The sequence below is a fragment of the Oreochromis aureus genome, linkage group 16, assembly GCF_013358895.1.
Source record: "Oreochromis aureus strain Israel breed Guangdong linkage group 16, ZZ_aureus, whole genome shotgun sequence".
NCBI classification, from domain to species: Eukaryota; Metazoa; Chordata; class Actinopteri; order Cichliformes; family Cichlidae; genus Oreochromis; species Oreochromis aureus.
In genome coordinates this window covers 19,376,644-19,397,460 of record NC_052957.1, presented here as the reverse complement: position 1 = coordinate 19,397,460, position 20,817 = coordinate 19,376,644, and the positions used below count along the sequence as shown (strand labels likewise).

Below are 20,817 nucleotides of genomic sequence, written 5' to 3'. Positions count from 1 at the left end.
CACACACACACACACACAAAGCGCAATTGTAATCTCATTCCCCTCCCCCGCACGGTCCCGTTTCTACCTGACGGGAGAGTTTTTCAAAGGCAACAAGTTCTGATAATCCTATGATATACATATTACATTGTTCTTCTTTTTTTACCCTTTTGTCCTAAACTTAAGTAGAAGTATCTGGCTCGCCATCTGGATGCCAGACACGACTCAGTACTGGAACCTGGAGGGCTGTTTTTCTCGTCAGAGTCATCCGGGAATAACAAGGGCGAAAAGCGAAGAAAATAAGCTGCGTGTTGTTTTCTTTATGCTACTACGAGAATTCATGTCGCGCTATTTTCCCACGATCATCTGTCGTTTGACGATAATATCTGCGCTCCTGCTGACCAGAGAAACGAACAGTATGTACAAAGTTTTTGTTTGTTTTATTTATGCTTGGATGGGCTTAGGCTGAAATGAAATGAACTGGCAGGTGTTACAATTAATGCTGTCCAAATCTGACTAACTGACTAGAGTTCTCTTACTGAACAAGCAAAAAGAACTTAAACACTGAACATGAAGTAAGTGAAGTTAAACCGAAACAGGAATAACACTTTTTGAATAAAGCGCAATGTTGCAGAAATATGCACATTTTGCATCACATTAGTTTCTGGGAATGTTGATTAAATAGTGATTACAATGCTATTGCTATTGCTTTTGCCATGCCTATTTCACGTTTTCATTGTCTCATTAAAACAACTACTTGTACCAGTTTGTAAAGAGAGAGCCAGTTTGATATTGGGAAGAATCGAGTTTGGCTCAGGTACAGACACAGCAGTTCCAGTTTCTCATGTGGCCCTTTGGGAAAATTAATTACTCACCATTGCTGTAATACACATAGTTACTTTGTAACCTGCAGGGACACTAACTAGCTAAACGTAATGTTTGTGCGTTTTTTCGGGTTAAATTTTTACTTTAATGGCAGTTGATAGACTGTAGTCATTTTGTGGAAACTTGTTTTTATTAGTTCAGGAAAAACTTTCTAAAAATCTTTTAGTAGTTTTAGCTGCAAACCCTCCTTTCATTAAAAGATTGTGGCTTCTTTTAAATTTGACCTCCCTCGGTCCAGCTTATTTAGATACTTTCAAGTTCGCCACTTCCTTCAGCATTATAACCCCAACTTTCCAAATATAACACCATTTACTGGTGTTGATGATCTGTTGAAGCTCACATTTAAGCCTAAAGGTCTTATCTCAAGAATTAATAATTGTATAGCCTCCTTTAAGAATATAACAATGGCAAAGATCAGAGCAGACTGGGAGAATGAGCTGGTGGTGGACTTAGAGGAGGAGACCTGGGAGAGCGCTCTGTTAAGAGTAAACAACAGCACTTTTTGTGCTAAATTAAACATCATACAGTTCAAGATTTTACACCGCATTCATTACTCCAAGGCAAGACTGGCCAGAATAAACATAGATGCAAGCTGTGAGAGATGTAGAAATCCCTCCGCAGATTTAACACATATGTTTTGGTCATGTCCTACTTTAAAAGCCTACTGGTCAACAATTTTCAATAGTTTGTCCGAAGCATTGAATGTTGAGCTTCAACCCAATGCAGTTATGGGTATATTTGGTGTCACAGATAGAGGACATAGAACATTAAGGAAGAGTCATAAAAACATAATCGCTTTTATTACATTGCTTGCACGCAGAAGGATATTGGAAGTCAAAAAAACCACCCAAAGCGGCTTTGTGGTTCAGTGACCTGACACAATTTATACAGCTGGAAAAGTTAAAGTACGCTCTCAAGGGGTCGAAGGAGAGATTTTTTGTTGTTTGGGATACATTCCTAAAACATTTAGAGAAAATTAAAATCATACCCACCTGAAAGAGGCTTGACAGCTGCCGAAAATCCTTTTTTTGTGTGTGTGATTGGGATTAATTTTGTGCAAAATATCGCCCTTTAAGTGTACATCTTCAAATATGGTGAATTTCCTTGTACCTCATTTAAATTCACTTTATTTATTAATTAATGTATTCATTTTTATTTATTTTATTTTATTTTATTTATTTATTTATTTATTTATTTATTTATTTATTTATTTATTTATTTTTTTCTCTTTGGGTCGGTGTCCATTATGTTTTTGGGGTGGGATAAATATATTTAAAAAAGGAGCACTGTGGCCTTGCTATATGTATATCTTTCTACAACATTGTTGATGCTCAATAAAAAAAAGTTAAAAAAAAAAAAAAAAAAGATTGTGGCTTCTGCTACTTTAATTCATGTGACCACATATATACAAACCCTCCTGACTGGACTTGGTGAGATAGCTGTGAAGGTTAACTTTCCCATGTGTAACATTCCCTCCCCCAAGTCTTACAGATAAGAAATAAACCCTGAATCCTCCCTTAGTTGTGCTGCAATAACCATAGGCTGCTGGGGGATTCCCATGATGCATTGAGCATTTCTTCTTCACTCACCTTTCTCACTCACCATGTGTTACTACACCTCTCTGAATCATACATGTTATTAATCTCTGGCTCTCTTCCACTGTATGTCTTCTGTCCTGTCTCCTTCCCTCATTCAACCGGTCGCAGCAGATGGCCGCCCCTCCCTGAGCCTGGTTCTGCTAGAGGCTTCTTCCTGTTAAAAGGGAGTTTTTCCTTCCCACTGTCACCAAAGCGCTTTCTCATAGGGGCTCATATGATTGTTGGGTTTTTTTTCTGTGTTTATTATTGTAGGGTCTACATTACATAATAAAGCGCCTTGAGGTCACTGTTGTTGTGATTTGACGGTTTCTAAATAAAATTGTGTTGAATTGAAAGGAAACTGAAAAAATATGACTATTCAGTTTGGTTCCCTGATTAGATCTGCACAGTACCAATTCCTTATTCCTCACCCAGTCCAGACGCCAAGCTGCTCTGATAGTCCTGGTTCAGGTTTTGAAAAATTGATCCTATTTGGATTTGTAGCTGTAATTGTGAAACTAGTGTTTTACCTTACGCAAATCTGCTTCTTTCTTGTTTCTATTTTTACGCTGAGGTCTGAGCTTTAATAGTGTTTCATGCTCTTTACAGGTGGAAGTGTGACAGTGGTTCAAGGAGGCACTGCTATCTTACCGTGCCAAATCATCCACACTGATGATGATTTGACACAGATTACCTGGCAGAGGACAACCAGAGAAAAACCTCATAATGACAATTTTATCACTATCCAACCAAGGGAAGGACCACGGTTTGTCAATGGACATGATGATCGATTTAAGTATATCGGGAATTTTAACAACAAAATTGGAACCCTCCAGTTATCCAGTGTTGCACTGAAGGATGAAGGCAGCTACACATGCATCTTCACATTGTTTCCCAGTGGAAATCAGAAGACTGAGATACCTCTTATAGTGATTGGTATAGAAAAAACAAAAACATGTATTTAAGAGATGTGTTTGTATATGAGATGTAGACAGAGTTACTTTTACTGTCATGCTTACATATTGAATTATTAGTTTTCTGTAACTCTCCTAGTGCCTCCTTTCACAAGTGTCAAGGACAACCTTCCGACTTTGGGCACAGAAGAGGTTTTATTTGCTACCTGCACGGCTGCTGGATCGAAGCCTCCTGCTGAGGTGAGGTGGCTCACTGATGCTTTGGGAGAAAAAGTGAGGACGACAACAAACTCCATCAAGTATGACAACGGTACGACTACCACAGTCAGCTCTCTGTTTGGCGTACCTATGAGAGAGATTAATGGTCACCAGGTCCAGTGTGTCATTAGCGGTGACTCCCTGTCTACAGAAGAAACCCTGCCCTTCACCATACAGATCTACTGTGAGTATCAGCTGTTAATGTAATTTATTATTTGTCTTCTTTTGTTCTTTTGTCATTTAAGAATTTTAATAGTTCAATCAAATAATTAGAAAAGAACACAGACACACCCAGGATCAAACTCTGTTTTATACAAAAACAGGCATAAATCCTCAAAACGTTTTCATGTTTCCGTCTTTGTTCAGGAGAAGTCTTTTTTTCCCCTGTTTGAGATTGCAACCTTATCCCTGCTGTCATGACTTTGCCTCTGTGTTAAGTCTCTTAACATTAGGTTGTCACAGTAGACAGAGAGAATTCCAGAAAGACCTGAAAGACTTAATGACAGCCTTTAGACTAATATAAAGGACATTGTTACACCATTTTTGCAAAACACTAAATGATGTAACCATGTGAACCGAAACCAACAAATTCAGTAAAGTCATACCACAGTAGACATTTAAAATGAGATGAAACTATTGACTTTGAGTCCAGACACAAATCTGTTTCTTAATTTACTGGCAGTAGTCCAATACTGGAATATTTGTGTGTAATGTGGTTCTATACATGTATTCTTAAAGTATTGTGTGCTCTTTTTTAGTGATGTTATATAACTGTGGTGTTCTGTTTCTGGTGGAAAACCCCAAAGAAACCTGATATGTTGTTTTTAGTCCAAGGTGATTGTAAGTGAGCCGGTGACACCTTTGAATGTGTGTGAGAGGATTACTCCTAGAAACTGAATGAAAACCAAGATTTAAGGTTTCGCCTGAAATAACAGGCGATTTAGCTGAAATGCAGCAAATTAGAGCAGTCAGTCATTCCGATGATGTTTTTTGATAGGGGAAGAAATCTGGATGAAACAATTGCTGTTGAGTCCAGACACCAGTGTTTCTTCACTGAATGGCAGTAGTACAATACACCATCTACAATCTTTGTGTGCAGTGTAGGCTTATGTATGTATTCTTTGTATGTATTCTTCAGTATTTTTTAATAATGTATGTCACTTTTTGTCATTTCAGTTGCTCTCTCTGCCGACATTCCCCCTTCAGTACCATTTACAATTTGAGAATATGAAACATTATTTTGACATCATTAGTATTTCATCAGTTCAGGTTTAACACATCTGTGTCTTCATTTTTTGCAGTCTCTCCCACAGAAGTGAACATTACAGTGATTTCAGAGGGCTCATTTGAGTGTTTGACAGAAGCCAACCCAAGTGCAAATATTATCTGGAGCAGGTAAAGTCATTTGAAGTGTTTTTACATTTGAAATATTCATTTAAATGCTGAGAGGGAGAGACAGGTAGATTAAGCTACAATTATACTAACTATACTAGATGTTATTAAAAGTTGTTTTAGTGGTGTTGGCAGTGAACTTTGGAAAATAAGCTACAAACTATGATACCAGTTGAGAACTCAGTGTAAACACTTTAAGCGGAAGGAAGGAATGAACGGGGTGGTTCTCAGGAGGATGTGACAGAAAATGCAACAATTTGCCATTTTGGATTTTACGCACTTTTTTCATATTTTCACTTCATATTTTAGTGAAATATGCACAGTTATTACCTAATGGGTATTTACAGAAATTGTGCTCAAGGTCATATATTTTGCTTTAGGGGCATTTTTCCATGTTCACAAGAATCACTACTCCTCCTGGAGTATTAGTCAAACTAATGAAATTAGATTAACTAGTGTTGGATATGACTGTCTGCAGGCCTCCTTGCCTCCTCAGTGGATTTGAATTCTTGTGAGTTTCTGTAACAAAGACAGCCAGTGCCACCAGAACTTATTACTTTGGTTTTCCACTTTAACATCACATTAACCTGTAGCGAGTGATGAATTATGAGCTTCCTTATCAATTCTCATTTGGTCTGCTTTGAGAATCACGACCAGCTCTAAGCAGCATATCAAAGACACTACATTCATGCAGATTAAATCAAATTGCATGCTGTGTGGTCAAATTTAAGTGCATTTTGGAGGTATTTCTCCTCTTTGTTGTGATCAGTGTTGGAGTCGTTACTCCAAAAACAAAGTATTACATATTTTGCAGAGAACACTTTTCAACAAAGTAATCCTGTAAGCTCCTTACTCCCAGGAGAAAGTAATTTGCTACAAAACTTGTTACATTACTTTTGCATTTTTTCTGACTGTATCCTTTTTGTGTCCGTTGAGATTGTAATAACTAAAAATAGAAATATCCTAATAAAAAATCTAATAAAATATGACTATCAAGTGTAGCAAAAGCTGTAATGCTCCACTTGGGAAAAAATATTTTTCCATAAAATGACCTGAAACTCATTGCCTCTCTATGAAAATGTAATAATGTAAACCTATAGACTACATCGCACACACCAACACAAATCTCTATCCTAATGAGGACACATAATGATCTTTCTTTGTTAAATTTGGGGATAAACACAAAGCTGACAACGCAAGGAAAAGATGAAAATTGGCACAATTCAATTCAATTCAATTTTATTTATATAGCGCCAAATCACAACAAAAGTCGCCTCAAGGCGCTTTATATTGTACAGTAGATAGCACAATAATAAATACAGAGAAAACCCAACAATCATATGACCCCTATGAGCAAGCACTTTGGCGACAGTGGGAAGGAAAACTCCTTTAACAGGAAGAAACCTCCGCAGAACCAGGCTCAGGGAGGCGGCCATCTGCTGCGACCGGTTGGGGTGAAAGAAGGAAAACAGGATGAAAGACATGCTGTGGAAGAGAGACAGAGATTAATAACAGATATGATTCGATGCAGAGAGGTCTATTAACACATAGTGAGTGAGAAAGGTGACTGGAAGGAAAAACTCAATGCATCATGGGAATCCCCGCAGCCTACGTTACGTCTATTGCAGCATAACTAAGGGAGGATTCAGGGTCACCTGGTCCAGCCCTAACTATATGCTTTAGCAAAAAGGAAAGTTTTAAGCCTAATCTTGAAAGTAGAGATAGTGTCTGTCTCCCAATCCAAACTGGAAGTTGGTTCCACAGAAGAGGGGCCTGAAAACTGAAGGCTCTGCCTCCCATTCTACTTTTAAATACTCTAGGAACAACAAGTAGGCCTGCAGTGCAAGAGCGGTGCTCTAATAGGGTGATATGGTACTACAAGGTCATTAAGATAAGATGGGGCCTGATTATTTAAGACCTTGTATGTGAGGAGCAGGATTTTGAATTCAATTCTGGATTTAACAGGAAGCCAATGAAGGAAAGCCAAAACAGGAGAAATATGCTCTCTTTTCTAGTCCCTGTCAGTACTCTTGCTGCAGCATTTTGGATTAACTGAAGGCTTTTCAGCGAGTTTTTAGGACTTCCTGATAATAAAGAATTACAGTAGTCCAGCCTGGAAGTAATAAATGCATGAACTAGTTTTTCAGCATCACTCTGAGACAGGATATTTCTAATTTTAGAGATGTTGCGCAAATGGAAGAAAGCAGTCTTACATATTTGTTTAATATGTGCGTTGAAGGACATGTCCTGGTCAAAAATGACTCAAGGTTTCTCACAGTGTTACTGGAGGCCAAGGTAATGCCATCCAGAGTAAGAATCTGCTTAGATACCATATTTCTAAGATTTTCAGGGCCGAGTACAATAACCTCAGTTTTATCTGAATTAAGAAGCAGAAAGTTAGCGGCCATCCAGGTCTTTATGTCTTTAAGACATTCCTGCAGTTTAACTAATTGGTGTGTGTTACCTGGCTTCATGGATAGATAGAGCTGCGTGTCATCTGCATAGCAGTGAAAATTTATGCTATGTCTTCTAATGATGTTGCCTAGGGGAAGCATGTATAATGTAAATAGAATTGGTCCTAGCACTGAACCCTGTGGAACACCATAATTGACCTTAGTGTCTGAAGAGGACTCTCTATTTACATGTACAAATTGGAGTCTATTAGATAGATATGATACAAACCACTGCAGTGCAGTACCTGTAATACCTACAGCATGTTCTAATCGCTCTAATAGGATATTATGGTCAACAGTATCGAATGCAGCACTGAGGTCTAGCAGGACAAGCACAGAGATGAGTCCACTGTCAGAGGCCATAAGAAGATCATTTGTAACCTTCACTAAAGCTGTTTCTGTGCTGTGCTGAGCTCTGAAACCTGACTGAAACTCTTCAAATAAGCCATTCCTCTGCAGATGATCAGTTAGCTGTTTGACAACTACTCTTTCAAGGATTTTTGATATGAAAGGAAGGTTGGAGATTGGCCTATAATTAGCTAAGACAGCTGGGTCTAGAGATGGCTTTTTAAGTAAAGGTTTAACTACAGCCACCTTGAAGGCCTGTGGTACATAGCCGATTATTAGAGATAGGTTGATCATATTTAAGATCGAAGAATTAATTAATGGCAGGAGTTCTTTGAGCAGTTTTGTAGGAATGGGGTCTAAAAGACACGTTGATGGTTTGGAGGAATTAATTATTGAAGTTAACTCAGAAAGATCAATTGGAGAAAAGAGTCTAACTTAACATTGATGGTACTAAGAGTAGCTGTAGATAATATTACATCTGTGGGATGATTATTGGTAATTTTTCTCTAATGATAAAAATTTTATTTGTGAAGAAGTTCATGAAGTCATTACTAGTTAACGTTAAAGGGATGGTTGGCTCAGTAGAGCTCTGACTTTTTGTCAGCCTGGCTACAGTGCTGAAGAGAAACCTGGGGTTGTTCTTATTTTCTTCAATCAGTAAAGAATAGTAAGATCATCGTGCTTTGCGGAGGGCTTTCTTATAAAGCAGCAAACTATTTCTCCAGGCTAAATGATGATCCTCTAAATTTGTGACACGCCATTTCCTCTCCAGCTTACGAGTTATCTGCTTTAGGCTACGTGTTTGAGAATTATACCACGGAGTCAGGGACTTTGGATTTGAGGCCTTAGTTTTCACAGGAGCTACAGTATCCAGAGTCGTACGTAGTGAGAAGGTAAAATTATTAACAAGATAATCGACCTCTGTTGGAGTAGCGTTCAGATTGCTGCTCTGCTCTATGTTGGTACAGGGTATTGAAGATGATAACAGTGGGTGGATTATATTCTTAAACTTAGTTACAGCACTTTCAGAAAGACATCTCCTGTGATAAAGTCTACTCTCCACTGCTGTGTAATCAGTTATTGTAAATGTAAATGTTGTCAGGAAATGATCAGACAGCAGAGGGTTTTCAGGAAACACTGTTAAATGTTCAGTTTCTATGCCATATGTTAAAACAAGATCTAGAGTGTGATTAAAGTGGTGGGTGGGTTCTTTTACATTTTGAGAGAAGCCAATTGAGTCTAATAAAGATTAAATGCGATGTTGAGGCTGTCAGTTTTAGCATCTACATGGATGTTAAAATCACCCACAATAATTATTTTATCTGAGCTGAGCACTAAATCAGATAAAAGTCTGAGAAATCAGAGAGAAACTCTGTGTAAGGCCCAGGTGGACGATAGATGATAACAAGTAAGACTGGTTTCTGAGTTTTACAGCTGGGGTGGACGAGGCTAAGCATCAGGCTTTCAAATGAATTAAAAGTCTGTCTTGGTCTTTCGTTAATTAATAGGCTGGTGTGAAAAATTGCTGCCACACCGCCCCTCGGCCTGTGCTTCAAGATTTCTGGTAGTTAGAATGACTCGGGGTGTTGATTCATTTAAACTAACATACTCATCCTGCTGCAACCAGGTTTCTGTAAGGCAGAGTAAATCGATTTGTTGATCAATTATTAAGTCATGTACTAACAGAGACTTGGAGGAGAGACCTAATATTTAATAATCCACATTTCACTGTTTTACTCTTTGGTTCAGATGTGGATACTGTATTGTTCTTTCTTTGTGATTTTTCATGTTTAAGTTGTTTATTGCTGGTTTTTGGTTTGTTTTTTCTCTTTTGGGAGCTGACACAGTCTCAATGGAGATGGGTTTTGGGGGGTAGCAGGAGGAGAAGCTGCAGAGAGGCGTGTAAGACTGCAACTCTGCTTCCTGGTCCCAACTCTGGATAGTCATATTTTGGGGGGTTTAATGAATTTGTCCATATTTCTAGAAATGAGAGCTGCTCCATCCAAAGTGGGATGGATGCCGTCTCTCCTAACAAGAGCAGGTTTCCTCCAGAAGGTTTGCCAATTATCTATGAAGCCCACATCGTTTCTGGGACACCACTCAGACAGCCAGCAATTTAAGGAGAACATGCGGCTAAACATGTCACTCCTGGTCTGATTGGGGAGGGGACCAGAGAAAACTACAGAGTCCGACATTGTTTTGGCAAAGTTACACACCGATTCAATATTGGCAACAAAGCAGTTGCCATGGGAATTTTACTGTAGAAGCTTGAACAGGTAGAAATGGATTGCTCATCAGTTTTTACCTGTTGAAGTTCAGGCTCTGGCTGCTGGTCTAGATTCATCATTTACTAAGCTTTAACATCCCTATGAGGTCTTGGCTAGCTTGGCGTTGTTATGCTGTTTATGCAGGTGCTTGCACATTTTATTCATTAACTTATGAGTTTCATTAGACAGCGACTTGGTATTTCTATTTCTTATTTATTTAATACATATTGAATGTGGTTGATAATGTAATTTTTGTATGTAAAAGTGGTGATTCTGCAAATGACATTTGACTCCTAGCACACATATGCACATTAGTCAAGTAGATCTCACTAGTCCTCTGATTGGCTGTTGAAATGTTTGAGGCATTTCCTTTGTGTATGTATAGGAATGCAGAGATGCTGCCCATATATGTGTTGAAGATTGGATGGATTTAAATATCCTCATTTAATATATATACCAACTGTGAGTGAAACAGTATGTAAGAGTTCCTATTGATTGTCTTTGCAATACTATTATATTATCCAGAAATGTACATTTGCCTTTTGCTGTTTTTAATTATTGTTTACAAATTGGTAAAAAGTTCTTACATTTAGGTAGAACATTATCAGTCTGAGGTATGTGGCTTAACCAAATTTGAATCCACGTTAGCCAGCCCTAACTATATGCTTTAGCAAAAAGGTAAGTTTTAAGCCTATCTTAAAAGCAGAGAGGGTGTCTGTCTCCTGAATCCAAACTGGCAGCTGGTTCCACAGAAGATGGGCCTAAAAGCTGAAGGCCATCAGCAGTGTATTTTCCACTGGCATCCTGTTGGTCAATGAATCGATCCAGTACAGTCATGAATCATGCCTTCTTTGGCTTAAAAGCACAATAAAAATGATGGATATAAATCCCCTTTTTTGATTATTTCTTGTTTACGTTTTCTCTAGAGAAAAATTGTGAGGTTTTTTTGTTTTGTTTTGTTTTTATCCTTAACCAATGCCAAAGTCCAGTGATAGATTAGAGCAGATATGTTTGTATAGCTTTTTCCTTGCACAGTAGTCAAGGGACATTGTGACATTAGAGTACATCCACTGCAATATAAGAAAATTTCAAACTTCTCTGAGTATGGACTGCTGGGTGGAGACCTGGACAGTGTTTGCCTTTGCAGTAGTGTTGTTGGGAACTGTGGAGGATTGCATGGGCTGTTTCAGCTCACCAGACAAGATGATGAAAAAATGGTCTTGTTTGAACCAAGAGGTGATGTCACTGGATGACACTTTCCAAAATAAGTACTAACCAAATAAATCATCATCTTTTTAAGTGGTTCTGAGATCTAGAATTACTTATTCTTTAAGGCAGGTTATTTTCATTATGTATGCAGTTTATATGAAAAGTTAGGACGTAGTAATATGAAATACTGATTCCTAAAATTAAGCAATGTTTGTTTGATTTATCAAATGAGTTGGAGTAAAGGGTGCAAGAGTATATTTACATTTTACAACTACCAAATAGAGCAGCATAAAACAGAAAAAGTAAAAGAAACTCATATTTCTAACAAGAGAATCTGTGTAAATGTGTTATTATAACTGATTCTGTACAACTTCATTGAATATCTTCAGCATTTAAGCTCCATTCTTTCAAAATATATTCATAACTCGACAGTGAAATTACAAACAACATGCAAATTACAATATTCTTTTCACATGCAAAGCAGTTTTATTTGTACTGAAGCTTCTCTGTCTATATTTCACTGCTGATCCATTAAAAGTGAGAAATTCCTGGTAAATGCAGTGTTTGTGTGTTTAAATATTAAGTGTTTTCTTTTTTGCAGTAAGTAGCTCTAAAACTACATTAATTCATTTTTTTCACTGCTTAAGACAGCAAACTCTTCTACTTTCCACTGGTGTTAATCATGTGACATAACTGAGAGCTTGATGGACCCTGTGGTGAAACTTATTTATTGTCCGGTATTAAAACTTGATACTGTTTGGCTGCATATTATTGAATACTTGGGTCAATGCTCTCAAATCATTAAGAAAATTGAAGACATTTGTCAATGTTTTATTCTATTACGTTGTAGACTGATTCCCTGAATGTGAACACAGAGGTAGCAGGACTCTGCTTGTAGAAACAAGGAGTGTGGTGTGAAATCTCACTACAACTAAGACTTCACAAAAGCAGAAATTAACATGTAAAGTGTGGTTTACTCTTGTATTTAGGTTCAAATGAAACAAAAAATCCTGGTGTGAGCAAAAGATAATAATTCTAATTTATTCTGCTTCTGGCACAACTCATATTTTTTTTACCCTCTCTGTGCATTTAATGTTGAGGCCCTTTCATGTTTTTTCCAGATCTGGCAAGTCTTTGCTGCAGTCTGCTGTCAGAGTGGAGGGTGCAAAACTACAACTGCTGAGTCTAAACTCCGATCTAAATGGCCTCTATCAGTGTGAAGCAACTAACGCATATGGAAGTAAACACGGTCAGCTCTATGTGCATGTGGCATCAGGTGAGGATTTAGCTTTGCAGTTTGTCTAAATCTGTCTGGATTTGTTTCGGAGTTTTAAATTTAAGGTTTTGTGGATGTGGTATCATTGTGAAGTTATTCTGTTTTATTTTTCTGTGGACTTCTTTAAAAAGGAATAAAAAAAGAACTTCAGTACCTAGACATATATTAAAATGAATGATTGAATATTAAAGTAATGCCCAAATGAGAGGTTTGAAATCCATTACTTCTCCTACCCTGTGAAAGGTTCTTCCAAGGTCATATCAAGTTCATCTTATTTGTTTTTGTATCCTAAAACTTTTCAGTACAAGGAAGTTTCGAATGTGAAATATAAAATTAAATGTTAAGGAAGTCAGTTATTTGTACCCATTTGGGTTATTTGTTTATTATAAACTGGTGTTGTGCTACCACAATCATAATATCTCTGAGGGGATTAATACATTTCTATTCTATTCTAGTGAGAAAGAACAATAGATCACCCTAATCTTATTTTATTCTTCCTTCTTGTGTTTATGTAGGAGCATGCTCTGCTGCTTGGGCCTTATTTCTTGTTGTGCTTTTCCTGAATGTCATGGGGACTGCAGCATGGTGCTTTTATAAATCTGGACATTTACAAAGGTGCTCAGAATAATAACTCTGCATACACCTAATATGTAGCATAATATGTAGGACTTCAGATATTAAAGTATATACACACATAATGAACAGCTTATTCTGGGAATTTTTGGTAAGTTAAAACAAAAACAAAAATATTGCAGTTGTGCAGATTCTCAGATTTAATTCAGTCAGTTGGTTGTTTTAGGGTGTCTTTTTTTACACAACTGTCAGTCAACCAATTAAATTTTAACAGTCACAAATATAATTGGTTAATTCCCTCAAAAACATCAAAAAGCAGTTTTGTAAATGAAATAGGTAAAAGGTATGGAGAAGATTGCAACTGTGACATTTGCAACCTAGAAGCTCCCAACATGTGATCGAAGGAGCTCCCAGAGTAAGTCAAACAAGCTGTATGAAAAGAAATTCATCAAAGAGAGATCAGGAACATTGGGAGTGGTACATTCTTTGAATAGCAAAGTGTATTAGTTGGCTTGGTAACAATCAAGAGAAGTTCAGGCTTTAGATAGAAAAGAAATTTATTAAAAAAAAGACAGACTACTAGTTATGTAACAGCTTTCTTTCTATTTATGAAGCAGATGGAAATACAACAAGTATTAAAATTATGGGAAGAAAATTAATGGAAAATGATCATCATTTGGAAAAAAAAAAGTACTACATCCTCTTTCATAAAGAAAAAATAAATGAAGCCAACTACAGTAAAAGATCACAAAGAAGGAAACTCATTATTTGAGGATATATGAGAGTTCAGACTTTCACTTGTGGCCTGCAAAGGATTCAACAAAGTATTCAGACAGCATAGTCTGTTTCATGATTGTTTATTTGTTACATTGTTTTTAGATTTCAGCTGCAGACAATGCAGTATTTTATGTGCGAGCCTTGAATTAACCTCCTAGGACCTGGCTTCCACATATGTGGACATCACATTTTGGGTTGTCTAGACCAAAAAATGTACATTTTTACTTAAATTCTTAAATTAAATAAAGGGCCTGATATCAACTTATGAGTATGTTCACTGTTCTACCAAAACTTAAAACAAATTCACATGTGGATTCTTTGTTTTTACATTCATCAGGTCCCAATCAGAACAAATAGTAAAGAGAAATACAAAATGCATGCCATGAAAGAGTTCAGGTCTTAGGAGGTTAAAACTAATAGTCTGCAGTTGTGTTGCTGTACAATAACATTCAGGCCCAACATTTTTAAAAAATCATTTTAGGTTTTGTTGGCAGAATTTCTCAGGAAATGAAGCAGCAGATGGGAGAGCAGAGCAAGAACAGCAAGGAGAAGTCAGTAACAGCAAATTTGTTTCAGTGTGTTTACAACAATGTTGTTTCTCGTCTTGTCTGTTGAAACTTGTAGTTATTCATTCTGAATTATTTTTAATACCACAATAAATCAGCCAACAATTAAGCTGATGTTGAAACATTGTAACTTGTATCAAGCTGAGTAGATGTTTGCAACATTATTAGAAGCTAAATACTTCTTATATATTCTGAATTATCTGCCTCAGCATCCTCTGACAGCTGTGGGCGCATGTAATGGACCACATCTGGACTGAAGGCTCCACCAGCGTGTTCCAGGGTCAGCTGGTAGATGAACAGATGAACAGGTGGTACTTTTATATTCCTGAATCAATTTTTTTTAATTCGTATATATGAATGTTTCCGTCTTGCTGTTACTATACCTTATACTTGCAGTAATTACAGTAGTTTAAAAGCAAAACATTGTTAATTGACTCCCACTCTGCGACGGCACTTTGGATGTGGCTTTAACTGCCTGTTCCTTTGTTTTCATGTGTAACAACTTTAATGGCACTTGAGAGCTGTGCTTGTGTTTCTACCAAGAGTTTGAACTGCTTTCATCAGAAGCTGTATTAATGTAGTTACTGTAAATTCATTTGTTTATTTTTCCACCACCTGAATATTAGTATGTCCCTTCATTAAGGGTAACAATGTTAATGTTACATTTTAAGTTTACAATCTAATGCAAGGACACAAGTTCTGACATATCAACCATTCATATGTAACAACAGATGTATAACCAGTAAACCACAGAAGCCCATGCAGACAGTTCAATACAGCACTCAGAAAGCACAAACATTCACACCAGACTCAGAAAAGAGGTTGGTTGGGAGCACCTCTGCCCATAACTTGCAGCCACTGAGCTGCAATTTAAACTATGGAGCCTCCTTCCTGGTTTCTTTTCTTTTCTTTTCCTTTTTTGTCACATTGAAATGTTTCAGATCATGAAACAAATTTAAACACTGGACAAAGATGACACAAATAAACACAAAAAGCAGTTGCTAAAATAAAGTGTTTGTTATTAAGCTAAGCTACTAACCTAAACCTAATAACTGTTTGGGCCACCCTTAGCAGGAACATCTGTAATCAAGTCTTTGTGTTTCCTTGTGTTATTTTTTGTCTAATATTAAAACTTGTTTGATGATCTTAAATATTTAATTGTGACAAACATACAAAAAATAAAAAATTAGAAAGCAGGCAAACACTTTTTCATACAACTGTAGATTTAGCACTGTCTGTCAAGCTTGATTTAAGAAATACGTGCTTGAAGTTTAAGAATATGTATAGCGACATCATGTCCTAGTACAGATCATTATGTCACCGGGTTCTGTCAAGGTTAGCTAACATAAGCTAACCTAAGGCAATTTGTCGCAACCAACCAGCCAACTCATTGATGTAATATTCTGTACTGGCACAAGTTGGCGCTAATCAAAAACTTTAACTGTAAGCACTTATTTCTTCAATCCAGACTGACAGTCAGTGTTAAATCTATGTCAGTTTTTGAGAGCAGGGCTCCATGATGTAAATTAGACTCTATGAATGTAGTGTTTCATGTGCACTTTAAAACAGTGGTTCAAAAACTGTTGGGCATACCCTGCTGGAAGTCATTGCTGTAAAACCATGGATCACCAGGGTGGGTGAGGGGGGTTGGGGACTGAGGTGAAATGAAGGTAAACATATGTTTTTGTATGTTTGGTTGTTGGTTGATTAAATGTAAATGTAAACAAAACAACAGAAGTCTGATTATGTGTAAATGCTGACCTTTAACATTATATCATCTTGCACATTGCTGGTTGTTAATGACTGATGACAGAAACTGCACAAGGATTAAACTTTAAGAGTTAGGGCATGGCAGAAGATGTTTGAGAACCACTTTCCTAAAGCATTACACAGTTGGGCTTGTGTGTGTAAAGCTTTCTATCACAATTACTTTTATATCATATATCTCACACTGGAGTTTCAAATGTGGCAGCTTTTTGTAAAACATTAAATCATTAAAGCATGCTGTTTGTTCTGTATATTAAATGGATCATTCTACATGTACATTACTTTTTAATATGTTCTTTAATGAAAATTTTAAAATGGAAGTTTGTTTTTGAATTGTTTTTATTATTTTGTGAAACATTACTGATTTTTATGTAATCTATTTCACTGTTGTCTGCAACATGTGAAAAAAACTAAATGTGTGCCCTAGTTTCATTTATTCTTCTAAAGTAATGTACCAGCATTATTTCCTTTGTATATGTGTTTTAATCTATTTAGTGCTTCTACACTCTGATTTATATTTGTTGTACATTTTGTGGAGCACCTCTCACATAAATGTGTTTTGAAAATGGTTTGGTTGTCCTCTTTTAACTGTTCACCCCTGAATAAGGGGATAGTGGATGGACGGAAGACAGTAGTAGGACCAGGAAAAGACAAAGCCTGCTGAGACTGCTCTGCCACTATATCAACCAAACAAAAGGACAGGCATAAGCATTACTCACAGATTTCAGTTAAAACTCAGTCGAAGCATACCACAGTAGCTCCCTGTTCTCACGGCTGGCCCAGAACACTAAGCTACTTAACACTGAACTGTAACTCATTCATGCATTAAACAAAAGGCACCAAAGTCAGGAGATGAGCCAGTGTTGTGTCTACAAGTAATAGACAGCTTAGCAAAGAACCAATTTTAAATTATATTTCCACAATGCATTCGCATGACCAGTTAATCATACTTACATCCTTCTGTTTCATCCCAGCTCCAATTTAAAAACAACAAACAAACTGTGTTTAGTACTTTATAAGTGTCACAAACAGACTGGCGGATGGTGATAATGAAATTAGTACAAGTAGGAAATAATATAAACATCTCATCATTCTCATCATCATTTTTAGCATTAAGTATTATAGTCAATAACACAATAAAATATAATGTTAACCATGGGATAGAAGCAGATAATACAAAAAGGAATAGACAGAATCAAAGCTACAGTGGACTGGATCTCTCATCAACACTGTCCTCTAGTGGACACAAAGGCAAAAAACACAAAAATCACCTTATTAACCCGTTAATTGGCCGTTTTTGACAACTTTCGATTTTACCTTTATATTTCACCTTTAAAAACGATTGACCTTGAATTGTTTGGTATCATTTTTACAGCAACTTCATGTGTCATATTTTAAAGGGTTTCTTCTTTTACATATTGTATTAATACACTAGAACTACAAACACAGAAAAATCGGATAAAATCAGAGTAGAAAAAAAGTCAGATTTTTTGTGTAAAAACCACAAACATGTTTAAAGAATCGTTTTCATAACCTGAAATATAATTTGTAAATTTCAAAAATATATGTCCATATTTTCCAAACAACAAAGTTATATTCAGATATTTACACAAAAAGGTAATGCCTCGGGTGTTTGTTTGTTTTGTACAACTATTTACAAAACAATCAGGTGTCACAATAAGATGTCTCTCAAATCATTTAAAATGTTTCAATTCACCTTTTTGGACAGCATCTGTGTTTGTGACAGTTTAACAGGTATGGCTTCAGCTCTCCTGCTCTGGGGACAGTAGCGGTTTTTGGCGACATGGGCAGTTGCCCAGGGAGTGGCATTGTGGTGGGGGACAGCATCACAAGTATCGGCAAAAAAAAAGTCGCTCGTACTCATGCTGCTCCGCCCTGGGCGAACACTCCCTCTTGCCTTTGCTCTCTGTCGCATCGTACCCTCAACATGCTGTCTGTTTATGTCCAGTGTTCCAGCACCTCTGTTCTGAGTCTTGTTTTGTTTTTGCTTTGCTTTGCTTTTGTGAGTTTTATTTTACGAGAAAGTTTTGCCAGCAATAAAGCTGCGTTTTGAGTTCCAGTCCCGTTTTGAGAGTCCTGCATTTTGGGTCCTTTTTCCTGCCTGCCTGCCACACAGCACAGCCATGACAAAATCAACAATTGACAATCATTACTTAATAATGTGCTGAACACAGTCCAAAAGATTCAGTAAGCTACATCAGTGTCTACGGTTTACAATCATAGCCAAGCGGCTTACAAACATAAACAGAAGTTTTCACTATCCCTACTAATAAATGTTATCTTGTTGTATCTTAGTTGTGGTCAGTGCTATCCTCTATGTTGCATGCTGGGGCAGCAGGTTGAGGGTCACAGATGCCGACAGACTAAATAAACTGATCCACAAGGCCAGTATGTGTTGGGGATGGAGCTGGACTCCATTAGGGTGGTGTCTGAGAGGCAGATGTTGTCCAAGATAAGGACAATCATGGATAATACCTCCCACCCACTCCATGATGTACTGGCTAGCAACAGGAGCATGTTCAGTGAGAGACTGAGATTACCAAAAGGAAATTTCCTGCGTGTGTTTTCTCCCTGTATTTCCTCCATCTAATACAATGTAAACACTGTAGTAGTTATTTTTTACACACACTTTTTACTTAGAATATTCTTGTCAATTTTGCCAGATATTTATAATCCCTCTGTTAATCCTTGATATTTATAATTGAGTGATCTGTATATATTAGTGCTATTTCTTAAATGTGTAAAATCTGTAACATGATGTATTGTTTGGAGCTTAGTCTGTTACTGTTAATATTTTTACAATTTCTTCTTGGAACAACCGTAACCCACATAATTTCCTTATAAAGTATTCTGATTCTGATTGTTTCAGGATGACCTGCCATTAAACACATCTGCTTACCTGTATCTTTTGCTCGTTTCTCCTCCTCTTCTTTTCTTTTTTCTAAAGGGCTTTTTTTCTTGTCCATCTCCCATTGGTTTTAATTTTTGCACCATCCCCCAACCCAAGGATCACCACAACATAACCCTAGTTCACAGATTCCTTTGTCTAGGGTTTATTTTTGGGTTTCCACAAAGGATTCAAATCACGAATACATAATGGGCTTGGATTTATAACGAAATGTGCATGATGGTCTCCTCCCTTTCGACGGGTTATGTGCTTTAAATCATCAAACTGTAAGCTATAAATTTTAAATTGTTAGTGATCCCTTTACACCTAGTCCTAAAGTGTATATTTATTTTCTTACTCTTCTTATATTTATTGTTTGTTTACTTGCACTGCTGTAACTGGAGCCTCATCATCTCGTCTCTCTATATACTGGACTGTATGTAGCGGAGATGACAAAGTTTATGACTTCAGCAGCCCACCGAGGGCTCTCGCGCTCACTTTTCCACATAGAATTTCGAAAAAACATCGGTGCAAATTATAAGTCTGTATCATAATGTCTGGTGTTTTCGTGTTTGTTGATTTGTTTTTATTTTTGTTTTATTTTGCAGTTGGTTATTAGGCTGCGCCACCAGAGAATCCCCACCGTCCCGCCCTCTCCTCCCTGCGCCGCAAACAGCAGCAGGCGCACCTCGCAAACGGAGGGCGCCCTTACCCCAGCAAATGGGCGATAGAAAACCGATCGGTGCCTATGCCATCCCCAAAATTCGCTGGCATGATGTCGGGGCAGCATGAGTACGAGCAACTTTTTTATGTTTTGCCAATGTCCGTGATGCCGCCCTGTCAGGCCTGACATCCTCTAGTAAGCCCTTTCATCTAGGTTCACCGCCCGGTACCATGAAAGCCTTATTGGCTATTGCCATACAGTGGCGTGTATAGGGGGGCAGGTTTGCACAGAGAAGGGTGGCAGATGTAATTGGCAGATAATGTTAAAAAAAATTCTACCAACCGTTAACCATAATTCAATAACCCTATAAACCTAATAACCAAATGCACTTTTAACTCTTATTAGAATGAGATTTTAACCACTACGGTGCAAAGTTTTTAGATACTGCGTTGATAAAGTACAAGAGATACATATAAAATATGCAATTTTGACGCGCGATGGATTTTTCTTGGACACGCGTTGAGGTGCGAATGTGCACGCGTCAAATTAGGGGCGTTTGGGGCGTTTTCGCTCGCGCCTATCGCGTTTGGTGTGAACACACCGTAAGAAGCCTTTTGTTTGTTTGTTTTTTTCAAAAGGTCCTGATCCTGTACCTCATTAATTTGGAAGATTAAGTCAGTAAAATAAAATGTTTTGACCTGAGTGATCTGATGTCTGGATGTCTGAATAGAAAGACACCCCTGGGGCTCTACACCATGAACTTAATTGGAGAGAAGACGCAAAGAAGGGTTTAAAGAGGGATGTAGCAGGTGAGGTAACACGAGGTTCCAGTATATGAGTAACAGGAGGAAATTACTCAACTGCAAATGCGTCACTGGTAAGCTGACCTATGCTGCTGTTGCTCTGTGTTGATTTAGACAAATGTTATAGTATAGAAGAGGATGTTAGCTTAGCAATAATGGCTGCTCTTCAACCTTTATCTGGGATAAAGGTAGAATCAAAAT

At 37.4% G+C, this 20,817-nt stretch overlaps 1 protein-coding gene across 4 annotated transcripts; it reads left to right on the top strand.

Annotated features, from left to right (window-relative positions):
- The first annotated feature begins 27 nt into the window (after positions 1-27).
- LOC116309726 (nectin-2-like) lies at positions 28-16,810 on the top strand. 4 transcript variants are annotated; one of them, XM_039599984.1, is made up of 8 exons: positions 30-395; positions 3,051-3,377; positions 3,495-3,797; positions 4,915-5,008; positions 12,404-12,558; positions 13,074-13,173; positions 14,403-14,459; positions 14,684-16,810. In XM_039599984.1, the coding sequence occupies exons 1-8, from the start codon at positions 191-193 to the stop codon at positions 14,691-14,693; spliced, it is 1,251 nt and encodes a 416-aa protein (XP_039455918.1). In that variant the 5' UTR covers positions 30-190; the 3' UTR covers positions 14,694-16,810. The 4 variants fall into 4 exon arrangements, with proteins under 4 accessions (XP_031582283.1, XP_039455918.1, XP_031582274.1 ...); XM_031726414.2 differs by having other exon boundaries at positions 31-395; positions 14,390-14,459; XM_031726423.2 differs by lacking the exon at positions 13,074-13,173 and having other exon boundaries at positions 28-395; positions 14,390-14,459.
- Positions 16,811-20,817: the final 4,007 nt, after the last annotated feature.

What these genes read in the sequence shown, in the direction of transcription:
- LOC116309726 (XM_031726414.2), top strand. Translation starts at nt 191, where the DNA reads ATGCCAGACACGACTCAGTACTGGAACCTGGAGGGCTGTTTTTCTCGT. An exon ending in GCTGACCAGAGAAACGAACA is followed by an intron (nt 396 to 3,050) that starts GTATGTACAAAG and finishes TGCTCTTTACAG; the next exon opens with GTGGAAGTGTGACAGTGGTT. An exon ending in AAATCTGGACATTTACAAAG is followed by an intron (nt 13,174 to 14,389) that starts GTGCTCAGAATA and finishes AAATCATTTTAG; the next exon opens with GTTTTGTTGGCAGAATTTCT.